The sequence below is a fragment of the Nothoprocta perdicaria genome, unplaced genomic scaffold (assembly GCF_003342845.1).
Source record: "Nothoprocta perdicaria isolate Ctin4 unplaced genomic scaffold, notPer1 scaffold_176, whole genome shotgun sequence".
Taxonomy (NCBI): Eukaryota; Metazoa; Chordata; class Aves; order Tinamiformes; family Tinamidae; genus Nothoprocta; species Nothoprocta perdicaria.
This window is the reverse complement of record NW_020454938.1, coordinates 233,558-253,370: the sequence shown is the minus strand read 5'-3', so window position 1 is coordinate 253,370 and position 19,813 is coordinate 233,558. Positions and strand designations below refer to the sequence as shown.

Sequence of the window (19,813 nt, the reverse complement as noted above, 5' to 3'; positions counted from 1 at the left end):
TTGTTTTATTGTATCTGGCGCTGGTGAGACAGGCTGTGAGATTTATGAGCTCAAGTTAATAGTAAAACAGCATATTACAGGCTCGGTATTAACGTTCTCTTGCACTGAAGTAGCTGGCTCCTGTGTGAATTTATGCAAGGGTCACCTGTGTTATCTGTTGCTGCTGTAATGGTTTTATAGGGTGGCCCATTAGTCACCATAGCAGGGGGGGAGCAAAACATGGATGSTGCTTCCCTCTGCAAAGCGAAGGCAGAGGGAATGATGAGTCCAGTGACTGCATCTGTGTTTTAGCTGCACCTGCTGTGGATATTGGGAAACAAGGGGAACAAATGGCAGGAGCACAAAGAATGGAAGGAAATAATGGAGGGAAATAGCCCATGGCCATGGTTCAGCTCATGCAAGACATCTTTCCACTCTGTGGGTGCTTGGGAAAGTCTGGGGGTGAACTTCCTCTTGTATCACATGCCAGGATTTATCTGCCCCAGCATGTGGATGCACTGATGTGGGGTTTGTGCTCAAGGTGCCACCAGCGAATGTGGCCGTGAGAACAGGGTAGCAATAGTTTTAATTTCGTAAAACACTGGGGATGGGGAATTTGCACTGGTCTGGGGAGATGGTGAGGAGTAGAAACACGTCCTGRCTCCGCTGAGTGCACGGGTTTCCCTGGTCTGGTGGAGAGCCCATGTCCTAAAGCAGCCAGAGAGGAGAGCGAAATCTCCCCTTRTGCAGCAGAGAGCAGGGATGGAAGCTGCAATCCTAATAGTTCTGATTTGTTCCTTCAGAGGCTGAAATAAGAGGTTAACAGTAAGATGAGAGCTCAGTTCATTGCTCTTGGTGCAGGGCAGGACGGCATTGATTTGTGGTAAGCTGGAGCTCATCCGCGTGCAGCGCGAGTCAGACTCCATCGACGAGCTGTGCAATGCGAGGCTGGAGGAGTCCCCCCCAACACAGCCGTGCTATTAGAGCTGCACGCGCCGAGCCTCACAGGAGCTAAGTCAAAACGACCCTCCCAGAGTTAATGCAACAAAATCATTCGGCATGAATCCTTAAGTGGCTCGTTTAGTCCGTGACTGCCTTGCTGAAAACCACTAAGTTCAGTCTTTWCTGTGTTTGGTCAACTTGATGCCTCCGGATACAAACGTGGGTTGGGGACAGGGGCCACTGTGGGAGCTGGGATGAGGCCTGAGGACTTTGGTAGAATCGAGGCCACCGAGCGGGAGCCGCTGCTCCTGCTGCGGGTGCTTCCACTYGCTTTGCTGCTCCTGACTCGTGTGTGACCCTGTGCTCTCTCTCAAGGAGCGTGAGCTTATTTTGGATCTTTGCACTTCCGTGCCTTGTCCAGGTCTATTCCCGTCGCGCTTTGAGAGCTAATGAATGAACCTGGACCCAACAGCCGAGACGGGGTATGGCCGAGTGCCACGTGGCCAAGCGCTTGGCACCTGGGATGTGACAGCTCCCAGGGTGACTTGCCAAGAGGCACCTGTCTCRGTCACAGGCTCTTATATTGCTTGACAAAAGACAGGGAGCTTAATGTGCTGCTAAAATCTTGGGCACTGACACTGGAAATAAAGTTTCAAGGCCTTATAAGAGTGGTATATTCCACTTTGGTGTTAGAAACCAGAATTGAAGTTAAAACCTCTGATGGGAGTACTCGCTGAGCAGCTTTGTGCAAAATAGAAAATATCCAGCAAATTTGAMCTAAGATAAACTCCCTGGGATGACAGAGGGCAGCCTGTGTGCTTAAAAAGTGGTTGACGGTTTTAAGAAATGCCATATTTTAAAGTCACAACTTGTATTTTTTAGCAAAAGTGGGAATGGGGAGAAAACAGGGCTTTGGCAGACCAGTGCACAGAGCCAAGTGTGTATTGGTCTGTGAACACGTATATCCACGTGAGGGTTTTGTGAGAAGCTGTGAAGTTATGAAAGAGGAAAGGTATTTGCTTTTGTTTGTGTTGAGTATGGAGGTGACAAGAAAGTGCCAGATTTACGTTCTTGTCACACCTGGCAGATGTAAAACGTGCTAAAAGTTGGCTTGCACCCCAGGGCCCCTGGGAGATGGGCAAGTTTCCTGGCTTCTGCAAGCCCCACACTTGATGGCTCTGGGAGTGTTGGTGGCTTTGGTTGCTAGAGCTGTTTGGAGCTTGCCTAGGAGCCTTATTTCCTAATGGTGACATGTTGGAGAAATACAAAGGCCATCTGATGAAGAGTTTGTGCCTCCAAGCACACACTGATAAAGAGGAAAGGGATGCAGCCTTCCTCCAGCTTTTAGCATGGCTTTCCGCACTGAGGAATATGATAGTTCCACTCTCTTGGCAGCCAGCAGCAGAGCTGTGCTGCTTTCTCTGCACATTACAGGAGCTTTAAAGCAAACATGCACACAGCGGAGGTATTGGAAAATCCCTGTGGCCGTTGGTTTCCGAGAGCAGTGTTTACATTCACGTTGCTGCTTCTCAACTTCTGATCAAAAGCATCTTCCTGCTGCCCAAATGAGCAGCCAAGCTTGCCTGGAGATTTGCTTCATCTTCCTAACCTGGTGGCTTGCTGCTTCTTCCCCCCTATTCTAGAAGATGGTGCTGTGTTATTAGCCACCAAAGCTGATATACTTGGGCTTCTGACACCGACAGCAATTGCTCACGAAAGCTGTCAGGTCATGATGAAAGGCTGGGAAAGAGGGGACAGGAATCCCATGCTCCTGGTGCTCAGGACTCTTGATGTTTCTGCAGGGGAAATGAGTTTTCTAATGAGAAATTAAAAGCCTTGCAAGACTGACTTTTGTGCTTTGCGCACTTTGCCTTTTGTACAGATATTCTATTGCCCTTGATGAAGAGAGAGAGACTTGATTCTAGTGTCATCAAAGGGGTGGAGTGAATGGAAGGGAGATGTCCTTTTGGGCAGTGGAGAATGCGTTTTGTCATTCCTACTGATAGAACAAGAACAGTCAAGTGTCTGAACGTAGGAATTGTTGGTCTGCGTGATCCCATGTTTTGTCCAGTCCTACGAACCGTCTCTCCTAGTACCCAGCAGCAGAGATGCAGACGGGAATATTCACAGTAGACAGGTGTAAAGTAACCTGCCCTCCATCAGCACCTTTTCCCAATCCATAATAACTAGAGATTGATCTCAACCCAAAAAGCACCGGGTTCACATCCTTCCACATATATTTGCTTGTGTTGGCTGGGCTTGCTCGAGCTGTTCTTGCTTTCCATATAAATGTGCAGCCTTTGCTCTTCACCTCTGCCCCATCATTTAAGGGCATTACATTCCCTGGGTTTCTCTGGGAGCGTGTTGCTGAAGAGATATTCTCTGTCCTTGGTATTTCTCAGCCTTCAAATCCACCCTGATTCACAGTCAGCACTCCAGCATCTGCTGGATTGGTTTCAAGATTCAGCAGGCTTTTTTGTTTTAACTCTCTCTGCTCTTTACTAAGTTTTGTACTTACTACAGGAATGGGTCTCCCTCCCTCCCTTGCATTTTCAGATGAAACAGAGCTGATCTTCCTTTTCTGAAACAAACTCGGGCAAAGGAATTTAAAAATAAAATAAAAGGCATTATGGTTTCTAGAAGAGCTAATTCAAGCTAGAGGAGAAAATAACACTTTCAAGTATGCAAGGTGGTAATTACCTGCTCAGATAAYCCCCAAAACATGTCAAAAGTTTATTGCAGAATTTTTTTGTGAGAGTTTTTGCAGTCAAATGTGAGAACAGCTGGGGCTGTCACGGTGAACTGGATCATTCCTGGTTCCAGAGCAGGACCTGCTGTCGTTGCCAGTTTGACACATCTGTACTTCAGCCTCCTGTGCGTTGATGAGAGATTTTGTGAAAAGCCAGTGACAAGTGGGCTGTGACTATATTGGCCATCGGTTCAAACCCTGCAAAGCTGCTGCTGTGTTTCTGAGTGAGGACACTCAGACCTATGTGAGCCTCCTTGGATGAAATCCTGATTCCACTGAAGCATCATTGACTTCATCCACGCTAGCACTKCAGCTTTGGAGTTTGGAAATGCAAGGGTGGGATTTACAACCAAACTCTTGACCCTATGGCTAGGCAGACAGGTGAACTTTGTGGCTGAATACAACGTCCTGAGCATTATCTATGTGTGATTTACAATCTGTTTTGTTTGCTCTTGTGTATTGCTATAGAAGCAGAACACGCGTTCCAGGCTAAGCAACAAAATACACGTGAGCCATGGAGACCAACCAGGAATCCTCGCTYTTCCTGGTGAAGATTTTGGAAGAGCTGGACACTAAGCAAAACACGGTTTCTTATCAGGATCTCTGCAAGTCCCTGTGTGCGAGGTTTGATCTGTCCCAGTTGGCCAAGCTCCGGAGCGTGCTGTTCTACACAGCTTGCCTCGATCCTAATTTCCCAGCGACTTTGTTCAAAGATAAAATGAGATGCACTGTAAACAATCAGCAATCAAAGAAAATCATGGTTGCGGCAGATATAGTAACGATATTCAACCTTATACAAATGAACGGGGGCCTGGCCAAGGAAAAACTTCCAGTTGCAAGGCAGAAAGTAAAGAAGAAAGARTCGTTTGAGTCGTGTCGATCTGACACGGAGATCTGCAACGTGGCCGACTGCGTGCCCAACTGTGAGCTCAACGAGCAGGAGTTTAACAGGGGCTTTTCAGCCAGGAGGTCTTCGAAATGTAGAAAGATGGAATGCAAAGACTGCCAGCAATTTGTACCCTCATCAGAACCCAACTTTCTGCTTGGTGTTAATAAGGAGATGAAGGGCCGTGCGGCCTCCCTGGACAGGCTGCAGGCTCTCGCGTCCTACTCCATTGCCACCTCTCCCCCATGCGAGATGCAGAGCACGTATTTCCCAATGAACATTGAAAACGAATCCATTTCTGACCAGGATTCCTTGCCTATAAGTGCAGGTATAAAAGAGACCTTCATCTCAAACGATGAGCCGTTTGTGATGCAGTCTTGTGTCCAGAAACGGAATATATTCAAAGAAGACTTTCATAATCTGATTACCATATCTCCCAACTTAATACCRTCCAATAACAAGCCAGAGGAGCACAGAGAGCCTCAGAACAGGAAAGAAAGCTCTAAGCAGGCTTTCTTCAACCACAGTTTTGAAATGCCATACAGCAGTCAGTACTTGAATCCCGTGTATTCTCCTATACCAGACAAAAGACGAGCGAAACACGAAAGTTTAGATGATCTTCAAGCTTCAACGTATTTTGGCCCAACCACTGTTCTTGGACCCCAGGACACAAAAAAGTGGGCCGGAAAGCCAAGCAAACAAACTGCCTGGCCGGCTAAAAGCTGGAGTTTAAATACTGAGGAGGTACCTGACTTTGAACGATCATTTTTTAATAGGAAGCAGTCTGAGGAGAAGCCRAGATACCAGAGCTCAAACAGCCCATCTCCAAACTTCCCTTCAGCTGACAGGCATCAGTCGTATCTAAACACCAAGGATCAGCAGCCAATTCTGCCAAACTATGCCGTGAAACAAAACGGGCATAAACCCAAGGAGATTCCTTCCATCCTAGATGTGGAGAAACATGAGCCAGTCAAAAAGTTTAAGGATAAAAGCATTAATTGCAGTTCTGTTCAAATCCTAAGCATTGACAGAACCACCAGCGTTGGAACGCAAACGGAGCAGCAAGTTCTKGACCACAAAAAATGCAAGGATTTGTGTGCAACGAGCCAAGCCAAGTATGGAGAGCGACACTCCCTAAAGCAGTCGGATGATGACTCCGAAATTGTGAGCGATGATATCAGTGACATTTTCCGCTTTTTGGATGATATGAGTATCTGCGGATCTACAGGAGTGATGCAGTCTTCATGCTACAACAGCACTGGTTCCTTGTCTCAGGTACATAAATCTGACTGTGAAAGCTCACCTGAGCATAATTTGACGAAAATCTCCAACGGGAACGTCAGTAGCAAATTAGATAAAGTGGTTCGGGCAGATATCAGTAGTACGGATGATGAACTGAAAACAAGCGTCTGCAAATTAGTTTTGAGGATTGGCGAAATAGAAAAGAAACTGGAATCTCTCTCGGGTGTCCGAGAAGAAATCTCCCAAGTCCTGGGGAAATTAAGCAAGCTGGACCAAAAAATTCAGCAGCCAGAGAAGGTCAGCGTGCAAATAGATCTTAATTCTTTGACAAGCGATGCTGCATCAGATGAGAGCAACTCACCGCAGATATTTCAGTGTCACAACACTCCCCATGGGGGCAAGCTGGAGAATAACCCCGAATGGTGCTGTTCAGATGCCAGCGGGAGCAATAGTGAGAGTCTTCGAGTAAAAGCCTTAAAAAAAAGTTTGTTTACTAGGAGGTCATCAAGATCATTAACAGAGGAAAACAGTGCAACCGAGTCCAAAATAGCAAGTATTTCAAACTCTCCCCGAGACTGGAGGGCTATTACTTACACCAACCAAGTTGGCATTACAGAAGAGGAGATGAAGGAGAGAGATGGAGGAGAAAATAAGGACTGGCACAGGAAATCTAAGGAGGTATTTCCAACTTTAACTCTTATAACTAGATCATTCTTAAGTGTTTGTTATGAATGTCTTCCATACTTGTTACAAGCCTCAGGGCATGGCAATACTCTGCCCTGCTATATTATGCCTGTCTTTATTGTTATCATAATTGAGGGATTTTGTACCTATACATTCTTGCTTGGCAGCTGCAATATGGTCAGCTTTCCTAAAAGCACTTCTCTTTTGAGAAGGGAAGGGGCTAATTTGAGTAAAACTTTGGGGAGAAGATGGTGCTTGTCAGCGTTGATAAAAGGGAGGTTAARTAATTAACTTAGTGAAAAGAATGCAAGGAAAATTGTTACAATCAGAAATTCTCCCGTGGTTGTTTCAGAGGGGGCATTTTGAAACTCTATTGTGATTGCTTTTATCAGAGAGGTACGTGCATATTTAAAAGGCAACATAATAAATAGATGGATATGAATTTCTCCAGAAAAGAACCCTTGTGCATGCAGCGCGAGACACAAACTCTAATCATGTTTTCTTTATCTGACTGTCACGGTCATTTACGTGGGTCTTTAATCTCCTCTTCCTCCTGTTCTGGGAAAGCAGCATAGTTGTGGTTTCCTTTCAGYTGTTCAGAAAATTTCTCTTCATCTCTCCTCATAAATGACAGCTGCCATCTTAAGAAATTGCATAGCCCCTGTGGCTGTCCTTTCATTGCTGCTCCATTTAAGGGCAGAGAACCAAAGGAGAGGTAGAGACTGATGGAAACAAGCGTAATTTGAAGGAACAAAAAAWCTTGGGTTGTGGATGGATGAGGTTACTTTTAGAAAGCCAAAACTATGACATTCCTGCAGATCTATCCATACAGGATGGAATGTGGACTTTCATAGTGACTTCCTCACTCCCATGGTGGACCATGTCTAACACKGGGTTAGTACCATAGGGATGTGTAAACCATGGGGATGTGTAAACAGGGTGCTACCTGGTGACTTCCCTCAAGATTTGTTCGTGTTTAGATCTGTTCTGGAAGTAGAAATTTGGAAACCTCAGTGGGGCTGTTTGCTTTTCCAGATCAGCTGGGCTTTTCTGACTGTCCTAGCCATCTGCGGAATAGTTTTATAACTTGCAAGCAGTCCAAAACCTAAATTTCTACTGTTGCATCCACTTGTGTTCAGGTAATGGTGAACATAGAAAATATCTCCCTTATCTGGTTGTGAGAAGAGGGTGGGCAAATAGGTTAAGCCCATCCAAARGCTTTTTTCTCTCTGATACTTTTCTTGTCACGACTTAAGCATTATTGTATGGTGTGTTTGAAAGGAATATTTCTGTCCTTTGTGTTTAACCTCCTCATAGTGCTGTTTCTTCTCTCAAATTCTTTTGAACCTTGTTGCAGGCAGACAGGCAATATGAAATCCCACAGCCACATAGACTCTCTAAACAGCCAAAAGATGCTTTCTTGATTGAACAAGTCTTTAGTCCTCATCCATACCCTGCATCGCTCAAGTCACACATGAAAAGCAACCCTCTCTACACAGACATGAGGCTGACGGAGCTGGCTGAGGTKAAACGTGCCCAACCATCGTGGACCATAGAGGAATACACAAGGAACTCGGGGGATAAAGGCAAAATTGCAGCATTGGATCTACAAGTGAGTTGCATTTATTTCATTTGAATGGTTTGATCACAAATARATGTTGCCAGGATTTGGATAGCTCAAGATGGAGCTGTGTAGTTTTGAGCCTCTAGTCTTGCTGATCCCCATCCATTCTGACCAGGGATAAAGAAAACATGGGGATGTTTGATTGCTGAGATGTTATTCTTGACAGTGTTGGTGCTCTCTGCTCATTCTGTAGTACAGTGGTATCTACTAAGACATTGCTGTGCTGGTAGCTCTAGGGAGGAGACAAACCAGTTCCTGAGCATGGTAAGGCTGAGTGGTGCAGAATCTGACATTTCTGATTTTTCTTTTGTAATTCTTTCTGAAATGCTCTTGGATAATGCAAGTATTAGGGCTTTTCCATTTCACTAGCAACACAACCATGAAATATTTGTGGAGGACTTATCATAGCGCTTATTGAAACACGTCACTGTTGCATTCCTAAAGCGACTATTAGAAACTACAGAAGAGCAGATCAGATCAGTTAGTTGTGTGTTTTGTTGGTGTTTGAGTTCAGCTTCAAGTGTGTTGTTGAGATGAMTCTCTTGATGGTTCCCGTGTGCTCAGCTTTGGTTCACAATGCAGAGCGGTCTCCAAGAGAGCAAACTGGGTTTGTTTGAAACTGTAGCATATGGTGCATTCTCAGAGTAAATGATGCACTTCCAAAAATGAATGGGCCAGACTAGAGCTAGTCCAGAGTACCYCCCTTCCTATGAAGGCAAATGGGTAGATATTGGGACCCTACTGTTTCTGCAGATCTGTTCCTTTCAGGTTGCACAGCTTTGAGGTACCTAGCCCAGCTCCAAGCCTATCAGACTAACCCATAGGGGAGCATTAGGGTCAGCCCAAGCAGAAGTGCTATGCTATTGYCTGAGCCCCCCACATTAGCTGGTTTAAGTTTAAAATGATGAYCCACGCTACAGTACAACTCCCATGGATATTCATGCAAGAATTCGGGCACTGCAAATTCACTTCCTTCCCCAYATCTGGCCAGACCATCCCCTGTTTATTGCTATGGCTAAAGTGCTCTAAAAAAAAAAATAGAGTAGTGCAAAGAATAAGCTGCATTTTGCCTTGGCTGCCCACTGCTCCTTGGGACTCAAGTGTCCCAGAAGGATGGGACACTTATCCCTGGGACACTTCCTATCCCTGTCATGGATCCCATCCCTAGCCTGTATGCAAGAGTAGAAATAGGCTGCAAGGGTTACCTCTGCAGCAGGCAGCCACAAAAACATCTCTTACCTGCTGTGCTTAGGCAACGAGGGGGGTGATATTTGGAAGCAGAGCTCCCCTGGGAGAACTGTGCTCCATCTGGTCCTTGTAGGGCCATTTCGTTCCATGTAAACAGCTCTACGCAACTGCGAGCAAGCCAGAGAAATCGCCTTTATTGCCATCATTTATCTTTAGGATAAAGGTGATAAAACTTTACCAGTTTGATTCGCTCCCTTTCAAAGGACTCAGAAATGCAGTTCTTCTGCAAAGCCCATGTCTAGACTTCATAATCGAGCTTACTGACAAACTTAGAAAAATAGACAGAGACTGATGTGTGGGTTTTTTTCCTAGTGATTAAGTTTATTAGAACTGAAAGTAAATACATTATGCTTTAATGAACATTCCTACATCTGGCAATGAAATGGGAAAGGAAGCTGATTAACAGTAATGGACCTTTTTAATAATGCATCTTCCTTCTGAAGTAGTAAAAAGGTCAATACCCAACCAGAGAGTCCAAATTACAATTTCCTTGGAGCACAGCATGTTTTTTTTTTTATTTTATTTTGCCTGTTTATTTAAAATTTCTCTTGGAAGAAGACCAGCCAACTTGCCAGGCTCATTTGAAAAGGAAGTTGCAAAGTCACAGTGAGGCCAGAGTTCATCCCAGATATATATATAGGAGATCTCTTTGCATTGCTCTTTGTGTGATGGGCACCTATGATGAGATTATTTTCTGATGCTTTTGGAGAAGAATGAGCTTTTGGGTGGGTTTTTTTTTGCAATTTACTCTTCCAATGACTGGAGTAGGTTGTTCACAGACAGAGTGGTGCAGTCTTAAACTCTGTTTCAGCAGGCTGGCACTCTCAGAGAGATCTCTACTAAATGATTGTAAAACTGTTGCTTAATTTTAGCTGTTTATTCTGGAGTAGCTGTAAAATCACTTCTTGTAGCAGTTCCATACATAAAGCAAATGCTGCTTTCAGGCAAAGCAAGTTTCCAGTCAGTAGCTTGTGGGCCACAAAATCTGAATTAGCCAATTAAAGGCTTATTCAAATCCCTCTCAAGTCAGCGGGAGTTTCTTTGTGCTGAATCCAACGAGTTTTGGATCAAGCCCATAAGGACTGTGGGGAAGATGTGTGTTAGACTGTTCTCACTGGAGCATTTTTATGGGAAATCTTTTTTTTTCATTTTTGAAAGAAATGGCCTTTTGGAGCAACGGACATAGGAGATAGCTTCAAGAAAATGCTGTCACTTTTTCAAAATGTTTCCAAAACAGTTTTCAAAATGTTTTTTTTCCTCCTCCATTCACATTTCTGTTTTCTTCCTTCCTGCTGATAACTACAATGTAATACCTGGGGTCCAGATTTTTCCCATTTGCCCCCCATTTTCCCTTGCAGAAAGGATGAAAGGAAAAAAAAAAACAAGGTAAAAATTCAAAGCTTAGAGAAGGGTAAAAAAAGTAGACTAAAAGTAAAGCATTCAGAAGGAGATGCTGATGGAKTTTCCCACATTACATTTCATTCTATAGCCAACTCCGATTCTCTTTACTTTCTGCTTGTTAGCTTGTGGAATGAGAGGGCTGAGTCTTTCATTTTTTAATACTTAAGACAGTCTTGGATGTGTTGAAATGGTCATGGCCTGGGTGCAGGATGGGGCCAGGCAACTGCCTTGGATTAATGGTCCCTGCTCCGAGACTCCTGAGCGTTTGGGGCTCTCTCTGACAAATTCCTCTTGTTGCTATTTCCTGTGCATKTTGCACTTAAAGTTTGTGAATCTTAATACCTACGTGTGGCACAGTATCCTCTGCAAGAGCAAATGTTGCAGGACTCARAATACTCAAGGAATATGAGACCTGCCTTTGCAAGCAAGTTATGGCAGCAAAATGAGGCTTATCTTTGTAAAACATAATTCATAAGGAGTATTTGTTAAGAGCCATTCCCATTAGCTGGGCTTTAATAATTTAAAAAGCAGTAACAGACCGGTAGCTGCTGACATCCCTGCTGTCTGGCAGATTAAAGAGACTTTATTTAAAGGCCACCCAAGCTGACAAAGTTTTCAGGAGACCAGAAMTACTTGAGGAATTTTGCAGCAGAATTATATGGTTTTAGGAGGTTGTATTTTTGGAATATTTTGCTGCAGTTTTCAGCAGCCTTATGGAATTAAGATCAGGAGAGACTGAGCTGAGGAAAGCCAGGTCATCAGCATCCCAATAGCAGCACCAAATACACTTGGGAGACCTTCGGGCCACATGTGTTTTACTTATTTGTTTAATGGCAGATCCCAGACAATTAACAACTGTTTCCTTTTAATTTTTAGACTCAAGAATCTTTAAACCCAAACAACTTGGAATACTGGATGGAAGACATTTACACTCCGGGCTATGATTCCTTGTTAAAACGCAAAGAAGCCGAGTTCAGAAGAGCCAAGGTCTGCAAGATAGCCGCCCTGATAGCGGCGGCAGCGTGTACGGTTATTCTGGTCATTGTGGTTCCCATTTGTACTATGAAATCCTGACTCCACGGACAGAGCTGCGACTCCCACCCGTGTTTATTTGGGGTAGCTCGTGCTGCTTTGCAAAGGTCTGTGGGCAAAACTGTCATGGATTTGCTGCGGAAGAACATCCTGGTGGTATCCTCATGGAGAATGCCATAGCTGTGGGGAGGAAAGAAAAAAAAAAAAAAAGAAAAAAAGACTTTTTGGAAAGTTATTTTAAATAACAAACCATGTGGCAGAGTTATGGGAACGTGGTTCAATTTTTATGCATTTTTAAAAGTGCAATATTTTTTTCTCCTAAAGAGACTCTAGTGTTTTACAGAATCCGAGACTGATGGGAACCCAGGTGAAAGGGGAAGATTTTCTGAGAGATGTTGTGTTTAACAGCGGTGTGAGTACGTGGAGGTAGCACTGCATAAAAAGGAATGTTCTATATGCATTACACCAGGGAGCTGAGGAAGACTGAAAGCTCTCTACAGTTTAGAAGACTCTGAATGTATTGCATTTGTTTTACAGTATTTATGTATTTCATTATCATTTGCCTGAAAGCAGCCTGTGTAGCCATGAACAGAGATCGTTCCTGTGTTCAGATTAAAAAGGGCTCTTTCTATTTGGTCTTGCCCTAAGACCCACTTTATCATCACTGAGTACTTCGATAAGTGCAATGTGCTGCAGACCAAAAATTATGTTTTAAAGCAATCAAAAGAGGTTTTCAGTTGCTTCTCCTGAGTAGCATTTACATAGAGCTGGTAAACACGTCTTGCCAAAAGGGTATTCTTTACCTCCACAGATAGCGAAATTGTCTCAGTTTCGCTCCTGTCAGCAAGCGGAGCTGGCAAATGCAAGCAACGCTCCGTTGCAGTTCTTGTAAATGTAATCTGAGCACTTATAATTTTGTCACCAAGTCTTTGTGCCTTTTTTTAGACTGTAGATTAAATAGAACTGTTTAATTTTTGCTATTTTAATCCCCTGCCATAAATTGCAGCATAATGGGTACTAATGGAGGTTCTTTTCCCGCAAGCTTTCGCTACAGTTCAGAGTGCTTCTCAAATAGCCACGGCTGCTGGTTCCTGGGCACTTATATTAAGGGCCCAGTTTTTCAGCTCTGGTGGAAACTTGCTATTAATGCAATGCATTCTGCAGAGGAGTCCTTTTGCTTCCCTATGGTTAATGTACTTAAGAGCGATAGTTGCCTCTACTGGCCAGCACACAGCCTGTATTCCCTGAGAAGCATCCACTTAGTGCTTGATCCCAAATGCGAGTAGCAGGTTAAAAGGAATTCCTGAGTTATGTCCTAAGTTGCCTCCCGCGCTCGCTGAGGCCAGAATACCCAGACAGTATTTTGCTTATGAAAATTAGAGATAAAGGTTTTTAAAAGAATCTTTTGAGGAAATAATGTGATCTTGCTTGTCCTCCAAAGAGAAGSAGACTCCTTCAGTGAATGTTCTTTCTGTAGGATAATTTGATTTCTTCTCAAACAGCCCCCCTACGTGCAGCCAGGAAAGCCTCTTATTCCTATTCTCCGGCTCTCCGGCTGCAGGGGCTCGCTGGGATGTGCCACGCTCAGTGTTTGTTTCTGGCTGGTTTAAAAATAAAAGACAAAAAAAGAAAAGGAAAATGAAAACGTGAAAAAGTGTGTGGGAGGCAAAGGCTTTGTTGTGACTTGAGAAGTGTGTCAGCCCCTTCATGCAGCTGGAGTGCTCTTGATGCACTGCTTGTGTGCTGTTTTTCATTTAGGAGGAGGTGATCCCTGGCCCTATTGATGGGATGGGGTGAGAGCTGGAAGCACAGGGTTGGGTGTCGCGTTGACAAACGCACAATAGGTACAAGCCCCCATCCCGCTCGCCTGGTTTGAATCCTGACCCAAATCCTGCAGCCACTTCCCTGAACTGAGATTCCTGTTTCCTTCTGGATGCTGCAGGATGGAGTCGCTGTGGAGGGAGTCATTCACACTGTCTATTTTAGGCTGCCTTTAGGCCTGTGGTTATGGCATGATTAAGAGCACCTGAGTTTTTAAGAGCTCAGGTTCCATATGGAGTAAATATAGACAGGAAGGGAGCGCTCTGGAGACGCTTCAGAGCAGCTCAGACCAGGTCTAATATTAGACATGTGAACAAGCTCCAGAGGTATCGCTCTGCAAATACGTGCAATTTAGGTTGAAGGTATAGATTAAAAACAGAACAACTCTCTTCTCCCTGGTTGCAAAAAGCCCTTTCTCATCTCCCCTGGCCGGGCAATCTAAGCCCTGGTCGCCGTCAGGAGCATCGTTCCCATGCTCCATGTGCTCTGTGGTGCCTCTTTCGTTGGTCAGGATGCTGCACAGGCACCCTGGGCTCCCCCTCAGCCCTAAATCCAAACGTTGCCCCCCAGAATCAGCCGTGCTTCCCCAGTTGCAGCTTAGCCATTTGCTTCTAGATCATATCTGAATATCTAACTGGGTAGAAGATGCAGGAAAAGCTGCTGATTGCAGGGACAGGCAGAGGCTGTTCTTGAACTGGCTCCCTTGATTTTGGGACCCCCTTTTCCATCTACAAGGGGATTGCAGGAGCTCTGGCACCAGGTAAATCTTGGCCTTAGGGACACCCCTAGTCCCAGAGGGATTTGAGAGGCTCCAGAGGCATGGGGAAGCGCTCGGCATTCCCGAGCATCCGCGTCATCCCCACCTCAATTGGGCACTTGAGCCTAACCCAGGCAGGGCAGAGACCCTATGTGAAACCCTGACCCTACCAACCCGCCAGGATCTCGTGCTCCACCTTGTGAACCAGTTACCAACTAGTATATACTGTATACTACGTGATAGACTTTTGTATAAAAAAAGAAAATAAATTAAAATTATAGGTACATTGTAATCCTTGGTGTGATTGAAAAAGTGTCCTAGGCTGTATTACTTAATGCTGAGCATATTGAACAGTTTTTCATATTTATGCCTTATAAACTTGATATATTACACATGATAAAATAAAACTGCAAGAATTATATATATACACACACATATATATATAAAAAAAATGCATTTCGGGGCAAATTCCATTTACTCTTCCTAAAACAAAAGAGTGCCGCTGAAATCGGTGCAATAAATCATGTGCAGTGAAGAGCAAGGTCTGTCCCTAAATGACTTTTTAGGATTTTTTTTAATGGGGCTTTGGTTAATGTACTATGTATTAATTTTATTTTATAAAGTTACTGTACAACGTTGCCTTTTGGTTCATTTAAATATAATACTAAATAAACTTGAAAATTACAGCRTCCTAAGCTTTAATTAAAGGGTTGTAATAATTTTTCTCCAATGCTTTTCTTTCTTCCAGGGACATCAAGATGGTCAGAGGATGCGAGTGTCTCAGTGTTAGATAAACAAACATCCTCTCTTGCTCTTGGAAGGATTGCTAAATGATTTCTCACTTGTGAAAAATAAGATGGCAGAAGATAATGAATATTAGGGTTTTTTCCTTTTTTATATATAATTGTAATATTTCATCTTATGGGTTTTTTATAACTCACTAATGCCATTTCAACTATTTTAACGTGGTTATAAATAATATTTTGGTCTCTTTCTCTTATGTGTTTACACAACCATTGTCCCTTTTAAGTCAGTACTATAGATAACTATTATTAGTCAACCTATCAGCAGGCACATGGTTTGCCTAGAATCTCTGTGCAGGTTTAATTAGCTGCTTCTGAGCTGCTAATTATGAAACCAGGTCGTCTGCAGTCTCCAGGTGTTGACACCGAGGCAGCATTGAGGCAACCACTGAAACCTCCCAGCACCTCAGAGGGAGACAAGGGGTGCAGGAAAGGTGGCCACAGATAACCAGCAGKGAAAATAAAACAGAGTAGCACAAGATCTTGATTGCCTTTATCTGCTGCATAAACACTTTTTGAAGCCTGGCTGTTAAAGGAGAGCTTGGTCATGGCAGGATTTCCACGAAAACACCCTAAATTAAATGGTAGAAGGCACTGCTTTGCTGATACTGTGTAGTATGGGGGCTGCTGCAAGGTGGGCACCAGGTTTATTTCACTGCTCGGAAGACCAGATTCACCCCTCGGAGCCTCCCAAGGGCTCTGGCACCGCGTAGCTCTGCCCCATGAGGCCACCRCTGCGGCAAGACGGGGTAGCCGCAGGCCGGGCCGCTGGGCCTCGCATGGAAGGAGSTCACTGGTGGCAACAAGGCGGGCACTGGAGTAAAGCTGTTCTGAATGCAGCTTGGCTCYGTGTCTCTGCCTGACATACACACAAGCAATGCACCCAAAGCGAGGCCATCGGGGCTGTATCCCGTGCTCAGCCCCATGGAGGCCACATGATGGACACCCGTAGTCTGTGGCACGCTTCTGTTCCTGGAAAAGGTCTGTTCTGTTAGTGTCCGATGGCCTTGGGCTCTAGGAGCGCTTCCAAGGAAGGGCTGCTTGATTTCATCTGCTTTTCGCTCGTTATCTCCTCAGGAAAGGGCACTTGTGAAGCTGCTGTGGTACAAATACCTCCAGGCTGCTGCATAATCCCCCTGCCCCAGACCACTCAGAAATGGGGACAGAACCTCCAAGAAAGGGAAAGGTGAGCAGTCGACATCCTGGCCTGCCTTGTCAGTAAGTTCCATTCTGTTACATTTATTTTCTGCCATGCAGCACAAGAGCTGCAAGGCTCTTCCAGAAGCTGCTCTACTCATTTCCCCAGTGAATATATGGGGGGAACTTTCTGTTGAAACGTTGTTACTTTGATCTYAGCTGAAAAATCACTGCTGGGTGAGACCTCGTGGTCCCAGTGATCGGATCTCAGCCAGAAGCAGTTAAGGGATCTTGGTGTGGCCTTTCCTTTCCCTCCGAAACCACAGGTGAGGCTGCTTTGGAAAGTGTGGTCTCACCATGCGGCTGCAATTCCTGTCTGCTCTCATACATCAGGCTATCTACATTGGATGCTGCGTTTTAAGACACTGCCTRGTGTGGAGCCATTGGAAAGCTTTGCTGCAAAGTCGGGACAAATCTCTGCTCATGTTGGAAACCTCCTAATCTACCATCCTGCTGTGTGGACACACTTACTGCAATAAACCAAATCTTTGTTGTTCTGAATGTTTTCCCCAAAAAAAGCTGTATGGGGAGCACCGAGGAGCTGAATTGCCTTGTCTTCCCTTGCCTGGTGGTAAAATATTCTTGTTGAACTTTACCTGCCTTTCCTCTCACTGACTTTTTTCTTGGTTACCTTTGAAGAAGCTCTTAAAAATTACATTACTGAAATTTATGACCGTGCAGCAAATGTGTGCATATGCATTAATTCAGTTCAGGGCCAGCATCTTRGAGCTCCATAGTTAACATTACCATGCAGTTTCTTGTATGGCTAATGGCTGATCAATAAGGCCGGGCTCACAGTTTGCTCACCTTATGTGACTTAATTCCTTGAAATAGTATTTCCTTGAGGAGTTTGCCAAGGAACTGGTAGCTGTTCAAAAAGAATGCATGCAAAACGTGGATTTTTTTTCTTCTTTATGTGGTTAATAAAGCCTTGAAAATCTTGGCTCTGTGAGGTTGCACAATTGGTTTTCAGTTCCTTTGCACGGCAATTAATTTAAATATTCGAAAGCAGATGTCTCCTCAAAATGCAATAGGTCGAAAAAGGGGCCTTTTAGCAATGGTGCTGGTCTGTGAGAGGCTGACCTGGAWGCTAATGTTACCTGTGAGCTATCCCACTCTGCAGAGAAGTGAAGAATAACAGTTTAGTAAATGATTGGGTTAATTGAAATTAAGTACCTGTACACTTGAAAATGCTTTGTTTTCAGCTGAAGGAAAAAGTGGCTTTCTGCAGAGTGAGTATTTTTAGCCTTTGTAACTATTAAAAAAGACCTGCTGCTCTGATAATTCAAGTTGAGAAGAAATGAATGTACGTAAGACACATAATGAATGATAGAGGTTTCGCTTGTTGGCTGTTTGAAGAAATGAGATCAGGGGAATAATTTACAGGACACCAAGGCAGGAATTCACCTATCTGACAGCACTTCACTTGAGGGAGCCTTCGGCCGAGAGCTGGGAGAAATTCCGTGCTCGTAGTAAGAATCCATTGGGTAGAGAAAAGAGAGGGAAAGGGTAATCCCTTTGAAGACTCTTAAGGCAGCACCATATGTATCTTATGTTGTAGGACAAGTCGCCTGAACTCTGTGTGCTTTAGCTGGTGCCAGTGATTCACTGTGTGTCTTTAGGCAGCTCTGGACGCAGAGATTGTGCTCGCTGCGTGCCCATGGCATGCCCAGGAAGCGGAGCCAAGCACAGACTGGGGTATCCAATACGCTTAGAATGGCATTTCTGTGATAATAAATAGTCCTGGCCGGACTGGTTATCAAATCTGTAGCTCTTGTGGTATCAGTGGTGCAACAACCGGGATACAGCGGGCTCTGCTTGTCAAGCTGCTTTGCTGTTGTAAAAATAACGTAACAGGGAAATCTTTCTGGGGAGGTCAATTGGAGAGACAAAAAGCAGGGGAAGGACTTTGGGTTTTGTGTTTTTTTTCTGGGTTTCGTGCCAGCTTGGATCCCAGTGCGGGATTAGTGCTCCAATCGGCAGGCAGACAGCGAGCATCTGCTCTCGGCCACCAGGATCCGAGCGCAGCAGGAGCAGGAAATTCTTGGACCGGTTACCAAGGAATGGGGAAACTCCAGGATACTGTACTCAGGGGGGATTTTTACTACCCAGACATCTGCTGGGTAACAAACGCAGCTAATGATGGTGATAATGTACAACCCGAATTCACTATGAATTCTCATCCATATGCTTAAAACTGTACTTACAGTAGGAAGCAAGCGATAGTTAATCATGAATCAAGGTGAACTGAGTAGCTGGCATAGTGTTAGCCATATATTGTGGAAAACAACGTATGACAGACTGTAATGGATTCCTGAAAAGAGAGACTGCATTTCAACCATTTTTTGGTGAAAAATATTTCTGTCATTACCAATTGCTTTAAAATACTGCTGASTGAACCCTTCATTTTTCTGTAACGTTGTTGACCTTGGAGCATATGTTTGCAGACAGTCAATGAAGACCTGCCTGCTAGGCAGAACACCCCTCTTAGGATTCACTTCTGCTGATCGAGGCAAGTGATTGAAAAGGATTAAGATAAAAGTAACAAAAAGAACCAATTATAACAGTTGCTTGGCTCACTGGTAACACMCAGAAAAATGTTATTTTGTTGATATACTTCTACGGCCTTTCTTCAGTTGTAGGCAATAATTTTGGCAACTAACTTGCCGTGGCCCCAGAAGAGCACTGTGAGCTCAAATATATCTAATATTGAGGCAGGCTGGAGCTGTCCCAGCCCTCTGAGTTCAGGGCAATTCACAGTTAGTTACTGATGAATTATGGTGTGATTTGTCTCGTTGGTGATTCCCTGCTCCCTGATCGCTCCTGCCTGATGGTTCACAGGATGTTTTGGGGTGCTGGTGCTGTATGCAGAGCCCTGGCCACCCAGAGCACAGGGGTTTGCATAGTGGCAAGAGTGCATATTTCTCAGTTACAGCTCTGGGAATATTCCARTTGATGCCATAATCCCCCTGCCCTGCCTGGTCCCCAGCTGAGGAAGGCTTGGAGCCATTTGCTAGCAACAAGGGTTTTCCCGTTGCTTTCTCACGTCTAGCTGTGAGCAGAGGGGAAAAAACCCTGAAGAGCTACATGAAAGAGAGGGATAGCAAAAAGCAGAGAAATGCAAAACTGGGAAAAGAGGAACTTTTTTTTTTTTTTAAATAGACCTTGAAATCCCTTTTTACTCTTAGTTTTAATGCATTAATACAGATTTAATGGTTTAATCTGTAAGTACTTGTTTGTGTCTTAAGTGTGTACACTTTTTTCCTCAAAATTTTTCATTTTTAGTGAATCTTTCTATCATGAATATTGTCTTTGGATAAAAAGAATGGTTTGATATTCCTTTGTAAAAGTCTTAATCTTAATGTATGGGTGCATTCTGTTCCTGCATCAWTTTCTTCAGTTTTCTGAATGTCCTCTACTGCTTCCTCCTCTTTAGTCTTTAAGTGAC

General features: G+C 44.2%; 1 protein-coding gene across 1 annotated transcript; it reads left to right on the top strand.

Annotated features, from left to right (window-relative positions):
• The first annotated feature begins 4,136 nt into the window (after window positions 1–4,136).
• Window positions 4,137–14,478, top strand: MINAR1 (membrane integral NOTCH2 associated receptor 1). Its single transcript, XM_026036320.1, has 3 exons — window positions 4,137–6,476; window positions 7,840–8,094; window positions 11,632–14,478. The coding sequence occupies exons 1-3, from the start codon at window positions 4,185–4,187 to the stop codon at window positions 11,827–11,829; spliced, it is 2,745 nt and encodes a 914-aa protein (XP_025892105.1). The 5' UTR covers window positions 4,137–4,184; the 3' UTR covers window positions 11,830–14,478.
• The last annotated feature ends 5,335 nt before the right edge of the window (window positions 14,479–19,813 follow it).